The sequence below is a fragment of the Oncorhynchus mykiss genome, chromosome 2, assembly GCF_057628025.1.
Source record: "Oncorhynchus mykiss isolate SJ-2025 chromosome 2, ASM5762802v1, whole genome shotgun sequence".
NCBI classification, from domain to species: domain Eukaryota; kingdom Metazoa; phylum Chordata; class Actinopteri; order Salmoniformes; family Salmonidae; genus Oncorhynchus; species Oncorhynchus mykiss.
This window is the reverse complement of record NC_143023.1, coordinates 79,978,843-80,004,999: the sequence shown is the minus strand read 5'-3', so window position 1 is coordinate 80,004,999 and position 26,157 is coordinate 79,978,843. Positions and strand designations below refer to the sequence as shown.

The 26,157-nt window shown below is 40.2% G+C and overlaps 1 protein-coding gene and 1 long non-coding RNA gene across 3 annotated transcripts in view; one reads left to right on the top strand and one right to left on the bottom strand.

The window, feature by feature from the left end:
* LOC149985245 (uncharacterized) overlaps window positions 1-26,157 on the top strand; it is a 568,030-nt gene that overhangs the window by 285,153 nt on the left and 256,720 nt on the right. The window lies entirely within an intron of this gene.
* Window positions 20,625-26,157, bottom strand: part of LOC110497165 (leucine-rich repeat-containing protein 4C) — a 117,498-nt gene continuing 111,965 nt past the window's right edge. Inside the window, exon 3 of the mRNA XM_021573124.3 lies at window positions 20,625-25,558. Within this exon, the coding sequence (XP_021428799.1) occupies window positions 23,565-25,502 (1,938 nt within the window). The 5' untranslated portion in view covers window positions 25,503-25,558 and the 3' untranslated portion in view covers window positions 20,625-23,564. The remainder of the gene's footprint in view (window positions 25,559-26,157) is intronic.

Genomic DNA, 26,157 nt, shown 5'->3' with positions numbered 1-26,157 from the left:
TGACGCCACACACACACTCACACATAGACACACTTTCACACTCTTCACACACGGTCCTGCTACTCTGTTTATTATCTATCCGGATTGTCTATTCACTTTTACCTCTACCTACATGTACATATTACCTCAATTACCTCAACTACCTTGTACCTCTGCACATTGACTCAGGACTGATAGTCTTTGTTTATTGTTGATATTTTATTGTGTTACTATTTCCTTTATTTTTTGCTAATATTTTCTTACTTTTTATCTCTGTATTGTTGGGAAAGGGCTCATAAGTAAGTATTTCATGGCCAATTCTACACCTGTTGTGTTCAGCTCATGTGACAAATAACATTTGATTATGAAAATATAACTTTTTTTTATTTCAAGTTAGAATTTCAAAGTTTCGAGCAACGTTATCAAAATGCAACATTGGGCTTCATTCAATGTTATGACATTTTTTGGTAAGAGATTTTTTTTCCACATCAAAATGGATAAAACATATTCCATTAGATCGACTGACCAGGTGAATCCAAATTAAAGCTATGATCCCTTATTGATGCCACTTATTAAATCCACTTCAATTAGTGTAGATGAAGGGAAGGAGACAGGTTAAAGAAAGATTTTTAAGGTTTTAGACAATTGAGACATGGATTGTGTACATGTGCCATTCAGAGGGTGAATAGGCAAGACAAAAGATGCAAGTGCCTTTGAACGGGATATGGTAGTACAGTAGGTGCCAGGCGCACCGGTTTGTGTCAAGAACTGCAACGCTGCTGCTTTTTCACACTCAACAGTTTCCCGTGTGTATCAAGAATGGTCCACCACTCAAAGGACATCCAGCCAACTTGACACAACTGTGGGAAGCATTGGAGTCAACATGGGCCAGCATCCGTGTGGAACGCTTTCAACACCTTAGTACGTCCACGCTCTGACGTATTCAGGATATTCTGAGGGCACTCGTCTGTGGTCTCAGACAGGTTTCTAATGTTTCAGAGGCTACTGATGCCACAATAATTGTCTGTGCCAAGTGTATACTATTAGTATTGTGCATACACAGACACAGTAGGTTATTTGTTCTGCCAGATATCGTCTAACTTTTCAGGCCAGCTGTTCTTGCTTCATGCAAGCAGATGCTGTATATCTTTCTATTCATTATATATTTACTCAGTCTGCCCAATAATTTTTGTGATGGCAGCAAACTACACTATAAAAAAATGATAAGTCAGTGATTTTCTTGGTTTTATTTATCTACTTCATAAATGGATAGAAATAAGTGAGTGCACGCCTTTTACTGAAATTGTATGCCTAATGAAATTGGGTAAAAATGAATTCAAGTCAATGTAATCTTCTTCACAAAGGGAATTCTGGGTTGATTGGCAGATTTCTCTATCAGATCAGAGGAAAGATGTGTGCCATATTAGACCGTGGAGGGGAAGTACTCTCTAGCAATGCCAGTAAAATAAAGAGCTGTGTACAGTATTTTCTCCCTCCAGAATGGTTTATTAAACATGTGGATTCAACAGATTGAGTCAGAGAAACTGGAAAACATGTGGCGAGACAGCATTTGTTCCCGTAGTTTGTCAGTACATTTGTCCCAGCCACACCACTTTCAAAGCAGCAGCACCGACAGAGCCAGTTACATCTCAGCACATTTTTGCGTTCCAGTTCATAATTTATCTACTCTGCCGCAGTCTACCATTGAAAACCATTGAAGACTACGCACAGAAAAGTTGTGCTATTTGTATTTGAGCAATATGATTGGCCATTCATTCAAGCACCACAATGCTACCGCGAGTCACAACTTCTTGAGCACTCGATCAGTGCAGAAGTTGATAGTTTCGTTCACACAGCTCACGCGAGCTGTCCTGAGCAAAAACAAACACCCATCAATCTACTCGCTGAGCTTATTATTTTTCTGGAAAGTGATTTACAAAAGTAATCCTTCAATAGTGAACATACTAGCAATATGCTGGCTGCTGTTGACAGTCTGCAAAAATAAACCTACAAAAAATACACTTCTGGCTAGCCTACTGTAGCCAGGTCAATATCTGTTTTGAAAGACAAATGTTTTAAAGAGGCAGCATCCTATATTGAGATTTTAAAATAAATGAACGCAATTAATACAATGCTATTCTAAAGAGTATGGTAATGACTTACATTACATTATTTCAAATCATATCAACGATCCCATGTGAACAAGAACTTGAAAAGTACACTTGCTGAAGAAAATGTGCTGTGCATGCTAGCTTGTGAAGGGTCGATTAATTGATAGGATAGCCTGAACATGTGAAAGATGGTTTGGTGTCTAGCTTGAATGGTTCAAGAGTTACTGTTGGTAGGTTATTTTATGCAAATGTATGCAATTTGATATGGTTATAGTCAATAAAAGTTTAAAGAAATTGAAGTTAGGATATCCTGAACATGAGGAAGTTTGTTGAGTATCTCTTGCTTGAATGGGACTGTGGTGATTTATGTTATGCTAATTTATGCAAGTTAATATAATTGTAGTTGATTCGAGTTTTAAAGAATTTGAATTGAAGATAGCTTGAACATGTGAAAGTTGGTTTCATGTCTCTAGCTTGAACGGTTCAAGAGTTATTTTATGCAAATGTATGCAAATGTGTGCAAATGTGAAGTGGGGAGAACAAGTATTTGATACACTGCCGATTTTGCAGATTGTCCTACTTACAAAGCAGGTAGAGGTCTGTAGATTTTTATCATATGTACACTTCAACTGTGAGAGACGGAATCTAAAACAAAAATCCAGAAAATCACATTGTATGATTTTAAGTAATTAATTTGCATTTTATTGCATGACATAAGTATTTGATACATCAGAAAAGCAGAACTTAATATTTGGTACAGAAACCTTTGTTTGCAATTACAGAGATCATACGTATCCTGTAGTTCTTGACAAGGTTTGCACACACTGCAGCAGGGATTTTGGCCCACTCCTCCATACAGACCTTCTCCAGATCCTTCAGGTTTCGGGGCTGTCGCTGGGCAATACGGAGTTTCAGCTCCCTCCAAAGATTTTCTATTGGGTTCAGGTCTGGAGACTGGCTAGGCCACTCCAGGACCTTGAGATGCTTCTTCAAAAGCATTGCTTTGAATGCAAACATAATTACTTTAGGATGAGAGTGAAATAGGCTAATGATAAACATATTTAAATATAATTGTAACAGCTGTTCATAGATTATTTCACTATAGTGCATTCAGTATTCAGACCCTTTCCCTTTTTACCAATTTTGTTACGTTACAGCCTTATTCTAAAATGGATGAAATGAATTTGTTTCTTCCCTCAATCTACACAATATCCCATAATGACAAAGCGAAAACAGTTTATTGGAAATTCTTGCAAATGTCTAAAAAAACTGAATCAGAAATACCTTATTTACAGAAATATTCAGACCCTTTGCTATCAGACTCGAAATGAAGCACAGGTGCATCCTGTTTCCATTGATCATCCTTGAGATGTTTCTACAACTTGATTGGGGTTCACCTGTGGTAAATTCAATTGATTGGACATGATTTTGAAAGGCACATACATGTCTATATAAGTCCCACAGTTGACAGTGTATGTCAGAGCAAAAACCAAGCCCCGAGGTCAAATGAATTGTCCATAGATCTAGGGAGGGTACCAAAAAATGTCTGCAACATTGAAGGTTCTCAAGAACTGTCACGTCGTTCGTAATAATGAGTGGACCAAAGCGCAGCGTGATCTGGGTTCCACATCTTTTTATTACTAAGTGAAACTCACAGTAAAACAAAACAATAAATCACAAACTAAATGTGAAGCTAACAATAGTGCTAACAGGCAACTATCCATAGACAAGATCCCACAAAACACAAAGGGGAAATGGCTGCCTAAATATGATCCCCAATCAGAAACAACGATAAACAGCTGCCTCTGATTGGGACCATACCAGGCCAACATTGAAATATAAATCACCTAGATGACCCACCCTAGTCACACCCTGACCTAACCAACATAGAGAATAAAAAGCTCTCCATGGTCAGGGCGTGACAAGAACACAGTGGCCTCCATCAGTCTTAAATGGAAGAAGTTTGGAACCACCAACACTCTTCCTAGAGCTGGCCGCCTGGCCAAACTTAGCGATCAGGGGAGAAGGGACTTGGTCCGGGTTGTGACCAAGAACCCGATGGTCACTCTGACAGAGCTCCAGAGTTATTCTGTGGTGATGTGACGTGACTTCCATTAATGCGAGATGACGGCTATTCATTGAATAGTTACATACCACGTTCAATTATTATGCGATTCAATTAATCATATAACAATTGAATAAGTAGTAATCTGCGACACGACGGGAAAAGTTTATTTAACGAGTTACTGTTTCCCAAATTAACTCAAGAAAATCTGAATATCTCGATTTACTATCCGTCATCATCAATCATTTGCTCTTATTTCAGTCTCATTCTGAACATCGTACTATCCTATAAATCTGCATGAACCCTAGTCTCCATGAGGAATTAGCTTACACATAATTATTGATTCACTAACTGATGATATAATCACACAGAAATACATAAACTTACACACAGGATAGATTAAACACTGATAATTAACATGATGCAATGAAAGTCCCTAGTGGACTAACCCGATTAGACGGTTGAAAGGGGGTGGGGAATGAAAGAGTGGGAGAAGGAGAGACAAAGGAATTCAACTATCCTACATAAAGTTGAATAATACGCTCATCGTAAATATGGATATTTAGCACCCTAACAACCACTCATTCATATTTAGAAATGCAATGTACATATTTACTCTTGTATGTCCTTGTCATCAGTCTGTTGAAAACGCCTGGTCCATTTTCTGGGGAGTCAGTCGACAGAAAGTCTTAGGTTGTGTAAGTCTGTGGTTGTCCACCAGAGATCACCATGTCCTTTGTAGTCGTAGCTTCTTGGTCTCGGAGCGTCTCTTAGAACGGATCTTCCAGAGGTGTATCACGCAGTGTTCAGCGGGCTTTGTCCTTCACTCTGTTTGTTTAGAATAGATACCCTAGAGATACCTACAGTGGTGAGAGGAAATTGTTATTTGTCTCTACTCTTCGGGCGAGTTTCCTAGGCTAACAGTGCATAAACAGCTGCAGACTGAATGGTCCTGTGTATTCTTCTTCTTTCAGAGATTTTGAGTGGGTCTTAACATTTTCTGGTATTGTAATCTTTAATTAACCTCATGAGGGCACTATTTTTACCTCCGGATGAAAAGCGTGCCCAAAGTAAACTGCCTGTTACTCAGGCCCAGAAGATGCATATAATTGGTAGATTTGGATAGAAAACACTCTAAAGTTTCCAAAAATGTTAAAATGATGTATGTGAGTATAACATAACTGATATGGCAGGCAAAAACCTGAGAACAGTCCATCCAGGAAGTGTGATTTTTTTATGTTTGTAGTTTTCTATTGAATGCCATTAAGGTATCAATTGACTTAGGACTCAAATTGCACTTCCTATGGCTTCCACTAATGTCAACAATCTTTAGAACTAGTTTCAGGCTTGTATTCTGAAAAAATCAGGGAGTAAGACCACTTTGAGTGAGTGGACCCTGCAGTGTCCCAGAGCTGTTTACTGCGCACGACAGAGAGAGCGCCTTTCTTGTTTATTTTTATATTGACGAAGCTATTGTCCGGTTGAAATATTATTGATTATTATGCCAAAAAAATAACCTGAGGATTGATTATAAACATGGTTTGACGAACTTTACTGATACTTTTGTGATTTTCCGTCTGCCTGTTGTGACCGCCTTGGAGCCATTGGATTACTGAACAAAACGCACCAGAGGTTTTTGGATATAAAGAGGGACTTCATCAAACAAAACAAACATTTATTGGGTAACTGGGAGTCTTGTGAGTGCAACCATATGAAGATCATCAAAGGTAAGTGATTAATTGTATTGCTATTTCTGACTTTTGTTACTCCTCTGCTTGGCTGGTAACTGTTTGTAATGTTTTGTGTGCTGGGCGCTGTCCTCAGATAATCGCGTGGTAAGCTTTCGCCATAAAGCCCTTATGAAATCTGACAGAACGGTTGGATTAACCTTTCTGGCACAGGCATTCCGCTAGCGACCCACTTTGACAACATCCGGTGAATTTGTAGAGCGCCAAATTCAAAATACAGAAATAGTCATAATAAACATTCATAAAAAATTCAAGTTATACATCGGCTAAAATATTAACTTAATCCAGCCGCTTTGTCAGATTTCAAAAGGCTTTATGGCGAAAGCATACCATGCAATTATCTGAGGACAGCGCACCGCTTACAAAAGCATACAAACATTTTCAAGGAAAGGAATTACAAAAGTCAGAAATAGCGATAAAATTAATCACTTGCCTTTGAAGATCTTCATATGGTTGCAGTGACAAGAGTCCCACCTACACAATAAATGTTTGTTTTGTTCGATAAAATCCCTCTTTATATCCCAAAAACTCTGTTTTTTTGGCGCGTCTTGTTCAGTAATCCACTGGCTCAAAGGAAGTCAAAACATGCAGACGAATACATTTTAATAGTACCGGTAAAGTTTGTCAAAACATGTCAAACGATGTTTATAATTAATTCTCATGTTGTCAATTGTCTAAACAATCAATAATATTTCAACCGGACAATAGTGTCTTCAATAGAAAGGAAAAACAACGAAGGGTGTGCACTCAGTCACGCGCGCAAACCAGCTCTGCATTCTTCCTCAGTCCACAGACAGAAAGGTCTCCTTCTTCTTCATTTTTCAGAAAACAAGCCTGAAACCATTTCTAAAGACTGTTGACATCTAGTGGGAGCCATATGAACTGCAATCTGGGTCCTAAACCTTTAGATACTCTTTATAGGTATTCAAATAACAAAAAAAAAATTCCTGGAAGGATTTTCCTCAGGTTTTCACCTACCATATCAGTTATGTTATACTCACAAACATTATTTTAACAATTTTGGAAACTAGAGTGTTAGAGTGTTTTCTATCCAAATCTACCAATTATATGCATATCCTAGCTTCTGGGCCTGAGTAACAGGCAGTTTACTTTGGGCACGCTTCTCATCCAGACGTAGAAATCCTGCACCCAAGCCATAAGACGTTTTAAGAAAAAAAAATAAGCAAATACGTTGTGTGTTCACCAAAAGGCATGTGGGAGACTCCCAAAAATATTGAAGAAGGTACTCTGGTCAGATGAGATTAAAATTGAGCTTTTTGGCCATCAAGGAAAATGCTTTGTCTGGCGCAAACCAACACTTCTCATCATCTTGAGAACACCATCCCCACAGTGAAGCATGATGGTGGCAGCATCATGCTGTGGGGATGTTTTTCATCGCCAGGGACTGGGAAACTGGTCAGAATTGAAGGAATGATGGATGGCGCTAAATACAGGGATATTCTTGAGGGAAACCTGTTACAGTCTTTCAGGGATTTGAGACTGGCATGGAGGTTCACCTTCCAGCAGGACAATGACCCTAAGCATACTGCTAAAGCAACACTTGAGTGGTTTAAGGGGAAACATTTAAATGTCTTGGAATGGTCCAGTCAAAGCCCAGAACTCAAAGAAACATACCCCACGAGACTTGCAGCTGTACTTGCTGCAAAAGGTGACTCTACAAGGTATTGAATTTGGGGGGTTGAATAGTTATGCACACTCAAGTGTTATTTTTATTTTGTCTAATTTCTTGTTTGTTTCACAATAAAAAATATTTTGCATTATCAAAGTGGAAAGCATGTTGTGTAAATCAAATGATACAAACCCACCAAAAATCTATTTTATTTCCAGGTTGTAAGGCAACAAAATATGAAAAATGCCAAGACAACTGCTGTGGCCCAATGTCAAGTACTTTCGCAAGCCACTGTATCCTCATGTCCTCCTATTCCTCATTGGGCCACAGCAGTTTCTTCTCTATCACTATGCAATGCTAATGTTCTAGATGTCTTTAATGTCCTTGAGATTGTAATGCCATGCTAATAATAGAAAACCCCTATGTATCATTATCTGTATTCATCCAGACACAGTTTCCTATGAATGAGGGATGGGAGTATAGTGGTATTGCTTAGTAAATCATGGTTGGAGATACATTACATATATAGTGTCTTATATGCTAGGGGAAAATGTACTGGGGAAAAAGGCATTTGACAGAAACAAAATCAATGACTCCATTGGTGGCTATTGAAGCACACTGAAAATAAACATTTAAGATTAAATTCAACAGTGGCACAAAATGACAATCAAAATCAAAACTTTTTCTCGCGCCACAGTAATAAAATGGTTTAGATGGCATGATTCTTTTCAGCCACAAAGCCAATCGCCTGCTACGTCAGCATTGCCCGCGGGCAGAGAGATCCATCCAAGTAGTGGCATTAATCTAACAGCAGGTTCCTGGTGCAGACCCACAGCTGTCTGGCTGTCTGCGATGACTAAACGTCCCAGTGTTTCTCTCAGTGGGGGGGCTGTGTAGTACCCCTTCAACACACATACTGTACACACATGCACACGAAAGCTCAGGTGTACTCACCTTGAGTCGGGACAAAGGGAAGGTTCTACAAAGTCACCTCATCTGGGGCATGTCCACCTTCTGCTGTCAATTACAATTACACAACTGTCTTGCTTTTCTCTCCCTCTCTACATTAAAAAAACCTCTCTCACTTTCTCTCACTCTTTCTCTACTGAGTGTACTTAATATTAGGAACTTGTTCCTAATATTGAGTTGCACCCACTTTTGCCCTCAGAATAGCTTCAATTTGTCGGGGCATGGACTACAAGGTGTCAAAAAAGCGTTCCACAGGGATGCTGGCCCATGTTGATTCCAATGCTTCCCACAGTTGTGTCAAGTTGACTGGATGTCTTTTGAGTTGTGGACCAGTCTTGATACACACAGGAAACTTTTGAGTGTTAAAAATCTGGTGCAATCTCCCCTTCATCTACACTGATTGAAGTATTTTAATATGTGACATCAATAAGGGACTATAGATTTCACCTGGATTCACCTGGTCAATGTGTCGTGGAAAGAGCAGGTGGTCCTATTGTTTTGTATACTCAGTGTATATTCCCCAGTGCAGCCTAGGATGATTACAAAGTGTCACTAAACAGGACAGGTTTCTGCTTAAAAGCATTATGTATGCATTGTCGTTTCTTTGGCTATGCCGGATTAAGTGATATGACATGCTATTCTATGAAATCATTTCTCTGTAATTAATATTACCTGATTAAGCTAATCAGGTAAATAATTAAGTAGAAAGTCAGGGCACCACGAAATAATGTTCATAGAGCTGTTATCTTCCGAATAAACTCTTAAAGACCTGGTAATCTTCTACATCAATAGCAGTCAATATTTAATCGTCACCTTGTTGAGTCTCATCTGAAAGTGGTACATTTTTGGTTATCTTCACGAACCCTGGCTAACAAGTTGAATCAGCAATGCAAAATTGTGTTTAGTTATTTATTGACTAAAGACCTAACTAATCACACAGAATTACATATACCAAGAATGAATCATATACACATAATGAATAATACATTGATGGACCTATTATGTCGTTAAAGAAAACGTCCCTGGTGGACGGAACAGATACAACGGCTGGTTACACAAAGAGAGGGGGTTGGGTTTGAGTGAAAGAGCGGGAAGACTGGGTAACAAAGGGAGAAGCTATGCTATCGTAAATACAGAATCTTATGCAATAAATATTTACTCTGAGCTGTGTTTCGGTAGATTGGTCGTTGATGGATGGCCCGTTTGTCCTTTATGGATCTCTGGTCCTCTGAAGAATGTCTAGTGGTGAACTGGAGTGTGGTAGAATGGATACTCTGTCTGTCCTCTCATAGCCCACGTTTAGCAACTGCTGCTAACTCAACGGCTAGGAGGTATCACTTCTGGAGTGAATAAGAGTTCAAAGTTCATACCAAGTTGCCATACTTTTAAGCTCATGCTATATTCTGGCTGGTATAGTCAAAATTCATCCTTCCGGGGTGTAGGTCGTCACCTTCACATTGAAATTCGATGCTAATTTCATTAGGTTCTCTAAGTTTGGTTTTGTTCTGTAGGTGGTCATTGTCCTTTGAACGTGGGGACCTCAAGTCCACACATCCTTGGAACAGCTTATTATCTGAGCCATTTTAAGTGTAGGACTGTCGCCCTAACGTCCTCGGAACAGAAAGTTACATTTTCGTCAAGGGCTTTATGTAGGAGGGGAGAGAAGGGCGTGATTAATAGTTCATAACCAATGTCTGTTCACATGGGCAGGGCCAATGAGTTGAGCATAGTTCACTCATGAAAACCCAATTCTCTCATTTGGAAGCTAAAATTACATGTAATATTTTCACAAATAGTTTCATATTTAAACATTTAAATTGCACAACAATTCCATGTGAATCTGATAACTACTGTATAATGTGTAGACTTTCCAAGATACAGTTTGTCGTCCTATCATCAGTAATCATGTCTCAGACGCCAACTGAACTGACATCATATTCATGCATTCCCAACACATATTTCCAACTGGTTCGATTACTGAAATATGGTTCCTTTCCCCCCAACTTTTGATGTTCCCAGACTCTCCATGTTTAACAAAGGCTTTTCAAGAGTCTTTCTGTAGAGTCAAGAGAGAGGAAAGGGAGAGAGGTATTTATTGGGGGGGGGGGGGGGGTCATAAACCTCACCCACAGGCCAACGTCATGACAGCACATAAAAGGAGCACTTCTCTCAAGTTCATAGGAACACATAAAAAAGCATACAGAAACAATGCATCCACATGACTTGCCTCAGGGCAAGAAGGCATGTCAAAAGGTGTAGGTAGTCTAGCGATTAAGAGCCTTGGGTTCAAATCCCATAGCCAAATAGATTAAAAATCTGTCGATGTGCCATCAAACAAGGCACTTAAGCATAACAATAAGCAACCCCCCTCACCTGGTTGTCTAGGTCTAAATTTAAAGTAAAAAACAGAAACCTGCAGACACTAAGACCTCAGTGGAATGAGTTTAACACCCCTAATGTACTGTACAGTATACAATGTATGTTACATGTGTTCAGCATGCTGTAAGGCTCGGCAGAATGGTACTGGAGAATGCATAAGTTACCGTGAAGGGACAAACTTAGTCCGAAATTAGATCAATATTTTTGTCAGGATGAAGCAGTTATTGGGAAACAGAGATACAAGATATATATTTTGGGTTTGCAAAATGAGCACATCTATCAATGTCATCAACTTTCTGCCAGTATAATTTCACCACAACTTTATATGGATTACTTGCTCAAATTTCACTTGCTGACATAGACAATTCATCAAAATAGCCAAATTGTGTTCTTGTAGACAGTTAGATGGCACTGTCTAGAGAAAAAGCATGAATAACATTTCAGTAAGATGGGTATATATTTGTGTTCCAAATTAGCCCATTTTAAGTTAAAGTTGGAAAACTTTGTTACAAAAGGTGTAGCCTACATAAGTAGATATCTTGCTTGTATGGCAGTCTGTCTCCTCATAGAATAGCATTGCTAGGTAATTATATGCTAATAGGATTGCAGCGGTATCAGTCATTACACAGTTGGAACGAAGAATGCGTAATTACTGATGTTTTACACATTTTCTTTATTCCAATTTGTAACTAATGTTACATACATTATTATTATAATTATCATGCACCTACAGAGGAGCAAGCAACTTAATGTCAAGTGAAACTCAACAGGGTATTTAATTACAATGTAACAACCTTTGCAGACAATTGAGTTACCAGGAATAATTAGGAGACAAATAACCACTTTAGTTACATTGTAGTTACATTGTACTTACAATATAATAATCTTTAACAACCAATGATGTATTTTTTTTTACAAGGTATATACATGTATTTAAAATGTACTTATCCAGGAGCAAGCAATTTAATGTAAAGTGAAGTGATATGTCTAATTACTAATGTAGTTACAATATAGCAACCTTTGTAGATAGAATAGGCTAAACATGACAAAATTAGGAGAAGGAGGAAAGTTTTCAGTTGGACTTTTCTTTAATGGATTTGACAAAGATTCATATTGAATCCTTTCCAATTCAATTCCCCCATTTCAAAGTGTGTAGTTACAGGTATCAAGGTCACATTTTGGTTTGAATTATTTACCTGGTATTTCACAGGTGATTTTCAAGTTCATTTGTCGTTTACACACATTAGCAGATGTTAATGTGCATCCACTTTCTGGAGGTTATTACACATGTAATTACTAAACATTAGTTAAATAGTGGAACAACAACATCTGTAAAAACATCAGCAATTACACGTGTGGAATAACCGCCAGCAAGTGGATGTGTAATTACACAGACCTTGTTCCAATTGTGTAATAACTGATACCACTACAACCTATTATACTGCATTAACATAGTATTATCAATGTAACTACTATGTTGTTACTACAGTTATTACTGTGCAGTTACATAGTAATAGGGGCAACATAATTTAAAGTGTTGACATTTTTTTACTCTCAAACTAGGGCTCTCTAGTTAGCATGTGCACTCAGAGGTCATAGAGATGTAAATATATCTCTAGCCACTTTAAACAATGCTACCTTATATAATGTTACTTACCCTACATTATTCATCTCATATGCATACGTATATACTGTACTCTATATCATCGACTGTATCCTTATTTAATACATGTATCACTAGCCACTTTAAACTATGCCACTTTGTTTACATACTCATCTCATTTGTACATACTGTACTCGATACCATCTACTGTATCTTGCCTATGCTGCTCTGTACCATCACTCATTCATATATCCTTATGTACATATTCTTTATCCCCTTACACTGTGTACAAGACAGTAGTTTTGGAATTGTTAGTTAGATTACTTGTTATTACGGCATTGTCGGAACTAGAAGCACAAGCATTTCGCTACACTCGCATTAACATCTGCTAACCATGTGTATGTGACAAATAAAATTTGATTTGATTTGATGATTTGATTTGAGAGAGCTAGATACAATATACGCAGGAGCTATCTGCAGACTGGCATACATTAACTTCATTCTTAATGAACACATTTGTATTTCCTCTATGAGAGAGTTGGACTGCTCCACATACAGATGACATGTCAGAATGAGGATTTTTGATTGACAGACAAGATCGTGACTGGGATTCATTACGACTTAATTTTTGTAGAGCACTGTCAACAATACTGCTTTTAAAGGCAATGGTCCCACGTTCACTGTAAAAACTGCAGAATCTGAAATTACCTTTAAATGTCAAGCACTCTACAATGCGTGATCAAATTTATCCTAGGGGTAAATCTTTTTAGGATCTGAAAGGGTTTGGCATAACTCACAACTCTCCCAGAAGCTTTACTATGTTCTTTCCCTGAAGTAGACCCCTTTCTTGTCCTGAAGTAACTCATGTGCATGCATCTTATTTGATCTCATTCTCTATTCTATATCCAAGGTCTCCAGCTGTACACCCAAGGACTCCTCCTGTATATTCTGTTTATCCTCACCGTGGTCCACATACACAGCTAACAAATGGCCTATGGAGGAGTAATGCAATAATAAGCCTCTCCACACCATTGATGGAAAGATGAATTGGAGGACCATATATTATTAGCCTACCAATTACATGCATATATCATTTGTTTGTAGCTCAGCTCTTCCTCCCCCGAAAGTCACAACATAAATTTTGTTGCAGAGCACAAGGCATTAATCTCTCAGAACAAATGGGCCTTGTGACCTGTGTCATTTGTATATGTTCAACAGCGCTTAGTCATTCCTTTCTCTCAGACTCTCCTCCGCCTCTGTCTATCTAACAAGATCCCTGTAATAATTTTCATGCAACTTTTCCATATTCACCAGTGGTAAACATATGCAGTGAATCATAAATCTGATACAGAAAGACCCATTCCTCTACTCCATTGGATCCTAGATATAGAGTTTCCAGAATGCTACGCTAGCTTCCTCTTTTCACAGATCTATGCATTTAATGGGATTTTGCTGAGGGCAATTATTGTCGGTAGTTGTTGGGAAAGCATATGTTGGGAAAGCAGATGAAGTGGAATGGAATTTTTAGACAACGTGGCCCTGCAGGACTAAGCTGAAGAAAGGTTGGCTGTGGAGAGAGAGAGAGAGAGGGAGAGAGAGGGAGGGAGGGAGAGAGAGAGCATTTTCAGCCCCTTAATAAACAGAGTGGTTTTCAGGGCATGCCCTTTATCAGTAATGTACAGGGCAAGACCACATCCAACTCATTGATGGACAGCAGTAGCAACAACAGACACAAGCTGCCAAAACCATATTATTCATATTTTGCAGTTTTGTAAAATCCAAGATATTTGATAGAAAAACATAAAATCATGACCTCAAAATCATGACCTGTAAACAAGTTGTTCTGGGATATACAGTGAGGTACAGAATTATTTACACCCTTGATAAAGATTATCAAAAACGACTGTATGAAATAAATAATTATTATATTGTTTGCAAAAAAAATTGGGCAATTATATTATTGTATACAAATTAAATAGCTCAGAGAAAGAGATTTTGTTTAACAAGTAATTTTTTTGTTCCTCAAAAAGATAGGGAACAAAATGATTGACATCCCTATTTTCAATGCATTTTAGTACCTTTTTCTAACAAGTTTAATGAGTTGGTGAACACATTGGAAGGGATCTTAGACCATTCCTCCATACAGAATCATTCCAGATCCTTGATATCCTTCGTCTGCGCTTATGGACTGCCCACACAATGACATACAGAGCATTCGGAAAGGCACACCTCTCTGCATACTGTTGACAGAGCATGTCAGAGAAAAAACAAGCCATAAATGAAAACATTTATTCAGCATTGAAGGTCCCCAAGAACGCAGTGGCCTTCATCATTCTTAAATAGAAGAAGTGTGGGACCACCAAGACTCTTCCTAGTGCTGGCCGCCCAGCCAAACTGAGCAATCGGGGGAGAAGGGCCTTGGTCATGAAGGTGACCAAGAGCCCAATGGTTACTCTGACAGAGCTCAAGAGTTCCTCTGTAGAGATGGGAGAACCGTCCAGAAGGACAACCATCTCTGCAGCACTCCACCAATAAGGCCTTTATGGTAAAGTCGCCAGACGGAAGCCACTCCTCAGTAAAAGGCACATTACAGCCCGCTTGGAGTTTGCCAAAATGCACCCAAAGACTCTCAAAACATGAGAAAAAAAATAATCTCTGGACTGATGAAACCAAGATTGAACTCTTTGGACTGAATGCCAAGCGTCACATCTGGAGGAAACCTGGCACCATCTCTACTGTGAAGCATGTTGGTGGCAGCATCATGCTGTGGGGATGTTTTTCAGCAGCAGAGACTGGGAGACTAGTCAGGATTTAGGGAAAGATGAACGGAGCAAAGTACAGAGAGATCCTTGATGAAAACCTGCTCCAGAGAACTCAGGACATTAGACTGGGGCGAAGGTTCATCTTCCAACAGCACAACGACCATAAGCACACAACCAAGACAATGCAGGAGTTGCTTTGCGACAATTTTCTGAATGTCCTTGAGTGGCCCAGCCAGAGTCATTGACTTGAACCCGATTGAGACCTGAAAATAGCTGTGCAGCAACGCTCCCTGTCCAACCTGACAGAGCTTGAGAGGATATGCAGAGAAGAATGGGAAACACTCCCCAAATACAGGTGTGCCAAGCTTGCAGCGTCATACCCAAAAGCACTCGGGGCTGTAATTACTGCCAAAGGTGCTTCAACAAAGTACTTAGGAAGGGTCTGAATGTAATACATATTTCGGTAAAAATAAAAAATAAATACAAATAATGTTTTTGCCTTTGTGATATTGTGTGTAGATTGATGAGAGAGAAAAAAATATGTATTACATTTTAGAATAAGGCTGTAACGTAACAAAATGTGGAAAATGTCAACAGGTCTGAACACTTTCCCAATGCACTGTAGGTGACCCCTTCACCTTGACAGGCCTGCTCAATTCCATTGAGAAATACAATGAGGTGTGCAGTGTTGTAGGATCCAAGGAATGGCCTACGACCTACCACACCATCTTCAGAGAAAGCTGTGCACATGGAGATGCTTCCCCCACATTGTCCAGGCACTTGGATGGTTGCCCATTCGCCGATGAGGTTCCGCCCACGGTTTTGACAAGGTTGAAGCCTGCTTCATCAATAAAGATAGTTATTTTTGCAGTATAATTCTAAGATGATATTATAAAGTAGCATGTGCATCAAATAGTAATACAGTATATAGTGCTGTACCTGAACGTACTCGGCCCTCAGTTGTTTCACTCAGGGGTTGTTTCTCTCAAAAGGCACCAGCTAAATGTGTTTCATAGATACCTGGTGCCTCTTCAAAAGGTGGGCAATTGTTGGTAGGCTGATGGTTGCCACATTGGCAAAAGTGTCATTGTTCTCCTAAATGGTCTGCTTTATTTCAGACAGCCATATGTCATTCCTGGTTGGTCAAACACACGGCCACGGTCCCCACCATGGGGCCTTCTAGCAGTTCTGAGGATATAACTCCAGAGTGACGCAGCAGTCTAAGGCACTGCATCTCAGTGCTAGAAGCGTGACTGCAGATCCTGGTTTGATCCCAGGCTGTATCACAACCGACCGTGATCGGCTGTCCCTTAGGGCGGTGCCCAATTGGCTCAGTGTCGTCCGGGTTAGGGGAAGCCGGGGTAGTTGTCATTGTAAATAAGAATTTGTTTTTAACTGACTTGCCTAGTTAAATAACATTTAAAAAATAATGGACTATACAGTCAATAGATCATATTGTAAGAATAATGCAACATGTTTTGTGAATTTACCTGTATTACAATAAGTAATTTACTTTAATTTACCATTAAAAGTAATGGTAAAGCATTTTTCTTGGTGAAATGTTCTTATAATCAAATTGACAGTTGATCTTTTCAGATTGGGGTGAACTAATCTGGCAGCCTCTGCCATGGTAAGGCCTCTGTTTACCACATGGTCAACGACGATTGTATGGACTTCATTAGACACAACAGTTCCCTGCCGTCTGCCTCTCCCTCTCTGATCTCCACCTCTTTGACGGGGCCCATGCCAACCTTTTTGACCTCTTTGATAGGACCCCTGATAGGAAATAATTTCCACTCAATGAAAACAATCCAGTTCAAAATGTAACAACAGTTTAACACAGAACAAACACGCACAAAACCATATTTAACCAGAGGGTTAAATAAGGAACATAATTATGGGAATGGAAACCAGGTGTGTACAATGAAGACAAAACAAATAGAAAATGAAAAGTGGATTGGTGGCGGCTAGAAAACCGGTGACGCCGAACGCCGCCCGAACAAGGAGAGGGGCCAACTTTGGCGGAACCAACATTGAGTAGTCATTATGTATGGTTATCATGTGTCATACATGTAATTCATAAACACACGTTTATTTCTGTAGTTCTCAAAATCCATATTAAGTAAACAAGCCCGTTTAAAATCTATAGGTTTATTAAATGGTTAAGTGATTAACCATTAAGCGCAGTTGGATTAAGTTAGAGTCAAATGTATTCAAACAAATGAGCAGAGAAAAATATTGTGAGCATTGCATTGTGAAAGGCAATTACTTTATATAAAAGTTATTTCTAGATGAAACACTGATTAGGTTTGGTGAAAAAGTTACTGTGTGATTTTGTGTGCTGCACAGTCAATTGAAAATATGCTTAAAGTTTAGATGATGGTTTTGAGATTTGTACAGTTGTGAAATTTTACCAAATACTTTACCAAGCGATTAAAAAACACTGTATATATATCCCAGAACAACCCATTTAGAGTTCCTGATTTTGTGTGTGTGTGTGTGTGTGTTTGTGTTTGTGTGTGTGTGTGTGTGTGTGTGTGTGTGTGTGTGTGTGCGTGTGTGTGTGTGTGTGTGTGTGTGTGTGTGTGTGTGTGTGTGTGTGTGTGTGTGTGTGTGTGTGTGTGTGGAGAGCCTATAGGCAGGACTAGTTCATTGTGGTTAATTGGCTGATTGATTAATTGATAAACATAAATGACAAAGCGGATTAATAAGCCCTCTGAAGGACGGGGAGATTGATGTTGTGATGTAATTATGATACCAATCACCAGCATATGAAATGAAAAGTGAGTGACAAAGCATCCACACCAATGCAAACCAGAGATCCATTCTGAAGGGTAATCTGAAAGGGACTGGAAGACCAATATGGTTTCACTGACATCAGTCATTTATTTTCCTAAAAAAATGAGAATGTAAGAGGCTCTAAGAGGTACACAACAACAAAGCTGCACATAGATAGATAAAACATCTCTAAGAGTGGTTCCAAAGAGACAGGGCACAGCTAAGAGGAACATGAGAGCGGCACACTAGGCCCTAGCATTGATCAGCCGTTAATTTACCCAGGCTGCCTGAAGCGAAGGCTAAGGAGAGAAATGAGGAGTTTAATGGTGTATTAAGGAGAAGCAGGTGGAACAGTGGGCCCTGGGCTGTGTTTTGAATAGACTGATGTTATGAATACTAACCATGGCACATCCTCGACCTTGATCAAAGGGAAAAGTGCTTGGCATCGTAATGCATTGTTCCTTCAAGGAACAGCAGGGGCCTCAGATTTTTGTATGTGCACCTTGCACATCGCTCTGAGTAGAAAGGAAAACATTTGAAAAATGTAGTGTAATGAATTGCGGTGGAAATAAATTATTTTGGCAATTGAAATAGCATTCATTGAAAGAGATAGAGACAGAGGTATCAACAACAATACCAATTATGTGCACCACACTGCTTAAACCATGGTGCATCATTTTGTCCCCATTCTAAAATCAGGAGTAATGCTGGATCAGTCCTACGCATTGGCGGTCAAGCCTGCTAGAGCTAAAAAAATATTCAGCACTGCCCACTCTCTTGCCTAAACACCTGCTGGAACCAAAGCAGCCCGCCACCCCCAACCTGTCCTTCAAACACACACACCGTGGAGCAAAGAGAAAAAATGTATAGCTAATTGTATAGCTAAAGTTGTATAGCTAATCTCATGCTATTCCACACATTTTTCCATGAGGCTGAGAGAAAATGTATTCTCATCAATAACAAAGCAAACCCGACAGTAGACTGTCATGCTGTTTTTAGTGCTCAAACATAGTAAGAGTAAAACAGGTACAGTACATTTAGACATTGCTAACTACACATTTGCCTGCTGTGTTGTAAAGCAGCTGTAGCATTTCTTGCAGGATCAGACAGTAGCACACACTGTGTTTACTGATGCACAGGTCCTATACTCAGGCTTCTGAATCCCTCATTCAATAACACCTGCAAAATGTAATCCAGGCAGAAAATGACACGATCCTGTCACAGGCTGGTAGGCATTTTTGTCTAATAAACATGCATCTAAAGTCCTCTAAAGTTTGATGTTATTTTACACACCAGAGAACTTTGAGTCTATCAGATACATAGATTTTTCTTTTGTGTTATTGACTGTACGTTTGTTTATGTCTAACTCTGTGTTGTTGTTTTTGTCGCACTGCTTTGCTTTATCTTGGGCAGGTCGCAGTTGTAAATGAGAACTTGTTCTCAACTGGCCTACCTGGTTAAATAAAGGTGAAATAAATAAATATATAAAAAAACATACATAGATCCGGTTTGGGAAAAATGTGGCTACAATGGATACAAGAACACATTATTTCAGGTAAATGTCATTTTACTTGATTCTGCAAACGAAGCCAGACATCCCATTTCAAATAGTTTACAGGTGCCTATTACGAACTTCAAAATATGTTTGCACTGAGGAAGCAACTGGGATTTGATTTGATTTGATTTTGAGGAGGCAACTGGGTTATAATGACTGTGGCTTGTATCAACACCCTGTTATTGCACAAACAAACACACAAAAGACAAATTCATCCAAGTTGCAGAACATTTATATTTCAATTGAATTTCATTGCTAATGCTTCTTCTCCTCCCCTCAAGCGTCTGAATCCTCAGTTATGTAAAGTGTGCTAACAATAGACTTGCCTAGATTATCTGTAATTACAATCAGATTTTATGATTAGTTTAATCCAAATCTCATAAACCTTGGTGTGAAAAAGTCAAGCGCAGTTGTAAATCCAGACCTCTCCTCCCGGGAGGGGACTGTAAGAACACATTCTTTTCACTAACTACTGATGGTGTGGGGTTTTACGGGGATGGTGACAATGTGTTTACTGTTGTGGTTGTTAAATCAGAGTTAGTTATCATTACTAGTTAGTAAGTAGTTAGTAAGAGTACAAGTCATTTGAGAAGCGAGGCATATTGTTAGCACCTTGTATCCTTTTGACCCTGTTACAGTTTCCTGTTCTTCACCAGATTGTACAACAATTAAAGTAAGTAATAACCATCATCATTCACACTTTCCAGGTCTATATCTAAGTCTTTAATATGAAACTTGACAAGGACGAGTGCTAGTGGTAATTTGATAATCATTCCCACTGTAGACAATCAACCATTTACAAGAACATTAGTCATTGTTGTAACCTGCTGGCAATCTCCATAATTATATGCAGAGACCGTGATGCTGTATGCAATGAATAGAAGGAGAAAAAGCTATTATCACTTCATATACAGCTGGCATATTCACTTACTTATACCGCAACCTCAACGGATGACCTTCCTTGCACAGAAAACACTTCTGGGTGGTGTGTTGTTTTGTGGCTCTAACTACAGAGAAAAAAAGGTTGTAAATAAGAACCAGACCGTACAGAAAAACAACAATAGTTTATTTGTAACCTTATTTTTGTGTATGAACTACAAACTCTGGTTTCTATAATCAATCTTAATCTTTTTTAAAAGGTCATGAAAGTATACTTACATGATAATCAATTTCTTATTCTTTTACAGCATGTTTCTCTTTTTCACTTGTTGAACAGTTTGTTGGCACATGTAAAATTAAAATTTACAAATGTTTTTTTTGTTTTATTTTATTTCAAAATGTATCTTGATATAAATCTACCACTAGAACAGCATTCCCTTTCAGAGAAAAATAAAAATGACGCTGAAAGAAAAACATCTTGCCCCATCTACCCAACCAAAACATTGAGATACAGTACATACAGAATGAGATGGGTTGACTAAATTTCAATAGATTCACCATAAAAGACTCCAAATGATGAAGGAAAGAGAAGGGAAGATGGATAAACTCTTATTTCAAACTTTTGGATCCAGACCACACCATGATCCCCAAACACACAAAGACATGGTTTACCACTGTGTAAAACTTCATGTAAACATGTTTCACCATGAGTAATTATTGTATTGGCAGGGATGTCACACTGAGGAACATATTTGTTTCATGTTGACTAAAACTGGGTTGTAGAAGCTCATGTGAGATGGAGTTAACTTAATTATTAATGACGTCATTAAGTCCCACATGACATTAAAATAAGTTATTCATTCATCTTTGTGGATTACGTCTTTCTGTGAAATTGCTGCCAAAAGTATACCATAGAAGTGACTTTTATACTGATTGCATCATTTATCTATTCTCTGGTTCTGCATCCCCTACTGTCTGGGTTTAAGTGGAAAAGTAACTGGGATGACACAACTTCGCATTATCATCTGCAACAACCTCTATACCCTATTGTTAAATGCCAAACACTGGTCAAGTGCAAGGGGATGACATGCTATTACGTCACTGTAAAAATATTGTAACATAGTTGAGGTGTATTTCCATTAACACTATCCATAGAAATATTTCCATTTGACTATGAGTAATGAGTAAAGCATCTAGCCAATAGGAACTCTGTTAGCTCATGCCTTTCCGCTCAAGGTCATGAATTCTATGGTGAATGAATCAGCCCACTACTGTATTTGACATCATATCATTAATAGTGCTTTCTCCCAGAGAAGAACTAGATGACATCTGGATGGGAAACAATGATAAGAATTTACCCCCAACCTTCTGGAAAATGTAAAATACTACACACTCATTTATTTTCTCAGAAACAGAATTGAACCGAATGAAAAAGGAGTGTTGCATACTCTTTCTTAGATGTTTGACATTATGGAGGGTGTGGAGATCAAAAGTAAAAGGGAGAAAAAAATATCAGTTCACTTTATCTATAAAGAGACACCTGGGGCATGTGGCTAAGCCTTGGATGTGAAGGGTACTTGTTTGGCCTCTGTATTTATGGCACCATCTTTCACTGTGGGGCCTATTGAACGTTTTCCAGGGAACAGGGTGCCTGTGAAAAGCTGTCCACCCAAAGCCCCTGCAGGCACATCAATTAAAATGGAAATGGTGCCATGGCTGAGGTAGAGGGATGCAGGTGTGACCTGAACATCTGCTTGATGCCCGACGTCACACGCTTCATACCTAAATCCTCTCTCTGCAAAAGCCCTGGCACTCTGTCCTCTGGGCTTCATCCTGCACTTGGCAAGATCCCGGTGTGAATCTGAGGCTGCCGTGCCCAATGTGGGAACAGACTACAGACGACAGGCAATGTGCTGGAAGAAACAGCTGTGTTCGGGGTCCTAAACCCCCTCTCCCACTCACCAGTCAGCTCCTTGAAGTCAGGGGTCAGAGGTCACAGAGAGTTCATACAGGAGTCTCATCAGAATTATTGGGGGAGTTCTAGGTATCTTCTTTTGGACAAATTATTAGATCTTTCAACACCTGGAGAAGTGCTTAATTTCTCAGGAACGACATTAATATGATACAGCAATCTTCTGGAAATGCGCCCATATCTGTGATGGAATGGCACACCATTATAACAGATGGTGTCAGATGGAAACAAGGGGTGTGACATTCAGGGAGCTCTCATATGCCTGACTACATTTGCCAAAGTGATCTTAAAGCATCTTTGTGTGACTCACAAAGTTATGATGGATTAGAGCAAATAGAATAAAGAAGGAATCACAAATAGTATAAATGCACAATGTGTAAATGAGACAAAAACACTGTGTGAAACGTGTGATTTTCTGGCAAAATAAACACAGTGAAAAAACTATGAATCGCTTGTTGCTAACAGTTGGCCTTGGGTTAGTTTGGAACACACTTCCCTCGTTTAACGTCCCCAATCTATCGATGGCAGAGCCAAGTGTACATCTGTGTCTAATGCATTTGAGTGGAAGATTTAATGAAATATTGTGTTATTATCAGATTTCATCGCTGACAGTCCCAGCGTTCACCCTCAGATAACCACCAAGCTTTTAATCCATCTAAATTAACAGATGGTCACAAAAGATTTCATCAATTAATTTGTGGCAGGAGGAAATCTCTGCGGTTATCTAGATATTCTCAAAGTATGTGGGGTAAAAAGTGATTGCCAACTTGCCATCACATACACACTTATGGTTAGCATTAGATTCACATATAAGCATATTAGTAAACCACCCTCCCTCAAATGAAGAAAAACAAAACATCTGATGAAATAAGTACTGAAAAAATAATTGCAGAATACAGTTTTTTTCTTGATTAACCACAATATATTTTTTCTTAAATAAATAACTTCTGTTTTGTAAAGACACTTTTTGAAACATTAGACATACCCTAGTTCCTTCCCAATGTCATTGAATAAACATCAACCACTGATACCCTGGACACACAGTGAGTCAAGTCCTCCACTTCCCATTCATAGTCCTCATAACTAATGTCCCTATTAGTAATTTTATCAGTTCGTCTCATTATGAAAAAAGTTTTAGATCTGGGTCTCTTGTACATTGTCTTTCGAGCTGGCCCGGATTAACAAAGGTTCGTGCGCCGAGCTGTGTATGGAGTTGATGGTGGAGACGTGGTTGTACGCAGTCTTATAGGTGTTGTAATGGTTGAGGTGCTCATGCTCGAGCGGGGGAAGAGTCAGGTGGCCCTCCATGGCCGGCCCGCCCGTCACACAGTCCTCGTCCACGTTGATGATCTCGATGGTGCGCTGGGGTGCATGGTGATTCTGCTGGTGGTGCTGCTTTCTCATCTTGTAGAAGATGATGAGCATGACTGCGGCCATGAGGGTGATGGCCACAAAGCAGCCTATGATGATCTTGGTGGTCTTCATCACCTCGTCCAGGCCGGTCATTGAGCCACCGTTCAGGTCTGTGACGGGGATGGTAAAGGTCTTCTCTGTGACCCGTGTGGAGAGGGGTGTCCGGGCCGTGGTGGTGGTGGTAGAGGTGGATGAGACGGTCTCCCAGGAGCCGGCAGAGGGGGTAGGGCCCACATTATGCCCAACTGTGGTGCGCCCCTCGTCATGCACTGGCTCTATGGTCTCCACTGTCACTGTGGTAAAGTAGCTGAGGACGTTCTCTGTGGATGACACGTTGAGCGTGGCAGATGCTGTGGTATTGCCGGCTGAGTTGCTCACCATGCAGGTGTAGGTGCCCGTGTCCTGCATGGTGACGTTGGTGAAGTTGAGAGTGCCATCGTTTAGCACGGAAATGCGGATCTTGTATGCACCGTGGGTCATAATGGAGCCATTGGGTGTAATCCAACTGACTGAGGTCAGAGAACTGGCCCTGCACTTCAGCTCCGCTGCCATGCCCTCTGTCACGTTCAGGTCAGCCGGAGGCTCTACAATAACCGGTGCATAACAATGGAAATAGTTCTGATCCAGCTCACCAATGTAGCGCCCCTTGTGGCTTGCTGGGGAACTGCAGCGGGCGCAGCAGCTGGTGTTGGCCGGCACCATCTCTTTGAGCCACCAGCTGAGCCACAGGATGTCACAGTTGCAGTTCCAGGGGTTGTGATGGAGGTGGACTCTCTCCAGGTGGTGCAGGGGGGTGAAGAGATCATGAGGCAGCAGAGTGAGGTTGTTGTGGGCCAGGTTGAGCTCCACAAGCGACTGCAGGTCATCAAAGGAGTTCCTCTCAATGGTCTGGATCTGGGCGTGCATCATCCACAGCTTCTGCAGGTGGATCAGCCCTTTGAAGGAGCCGGGTCTGATGACCGTCAGCTGATTCCCTGACATCTCTAGCTCGTCCAGCTTGACCAGGGGTATGAGGTTGGGAATCTCCTTCAGATTGCACATGCCCAGGTTCAAGTAGCGCAGGTTGCTGAGCCCCTCGAAAGCTCCCTCTGAGATATACGAGAGGCGTTTCAGTTCCCCTAAGTCCAGCCTCCGTAGTGAGGGCACCCTGTTGAACGCATACGAGGGAATGCTCTCGATTGGGTTGTTCCTCAGCCACAGCTCCTTGAGTTTGGAGAGGTACTCAAAGGCCCCGTTGGGGATGGTGGTGAGGCGGTTGTCGAACAGCTCCAGGGTGTTGAGACTAGCCAGGCCGTTGAAAGCCCCAATCTCAATGTTGCGGATGTGGTTCTTGCTGAGCTGGAGGATCTCCAGGTGCCGCAGGTGCTTGAAGCTGTCCACCTTGATCACCTGGATGAGGTTCTCCTGAAGGTTCAGATATCGTGTGTTGGTGGAGATGCCGTCTGGGACATCACGTAGTCCCCGACGGGTGCAGATCACCTTGCTGAACTGGTTGCTGCAGGAGCAGACAGATGGGCAGGTCTGCGCGCGCACTAGGCCCGCCACCGCCAGGAGCTGGAGGGCCAGAAGCAGCACGAACAAAGGGTCGGACAGGACCCGGTTCCACCTAGGACCTCTCATCGTCTGCTGCTGCCAAGAAGAGGTCATTTTGTTCAACATTCATAATTCATTGGCTGGATCATCCACTCTTTGGGAAGAGGCGGGGTTGGGGAGAGCTGAAATGAGAGAAGAAGAGAGAAAGCGGAGGGGTAGGTTAAAAGGGAGGAATGTAAATGCAACTCCATCATGTATTGCAATATGATGTGATTATAATGTGTTTACAATATATAATTATAACATGTGTACATGAGCTCTGAGTCTTTTAATGCAGTTCTTGTGAAATGAAACATTGAAAGGATAAACCGTGCATAATTAGGGATGTGGCGGTCATTACATGTGGTCAGCCGGTGATTGTCAAGCAAATAACTGCCGGTCTCACGGTAATTGACCGTTAATTAACATAAACACACGAAACATGATATGTAGTCTATTTTAGAAGAACAGAATAGCATACTTTGAGTTGTCCTTATGTTACCGTAGGCCATGATCTGGCTATGCCAATGGCTATGGGCTACACTAATTAATTTAGCTGACAAGATATTCTTAGAGATCCATGGCATTATTTTTTATTATTTTATAGTATGAAGAATACAACTGAACATTGCTGAATAAAATAGAAAGGATATTTTCCCAAAATGATTATAGGGAGTGCACACAAGTGGCTATTCCGTGTTGAGCAGTTAACAAAGAAACAGGTACTCCTATATGCTTAAAA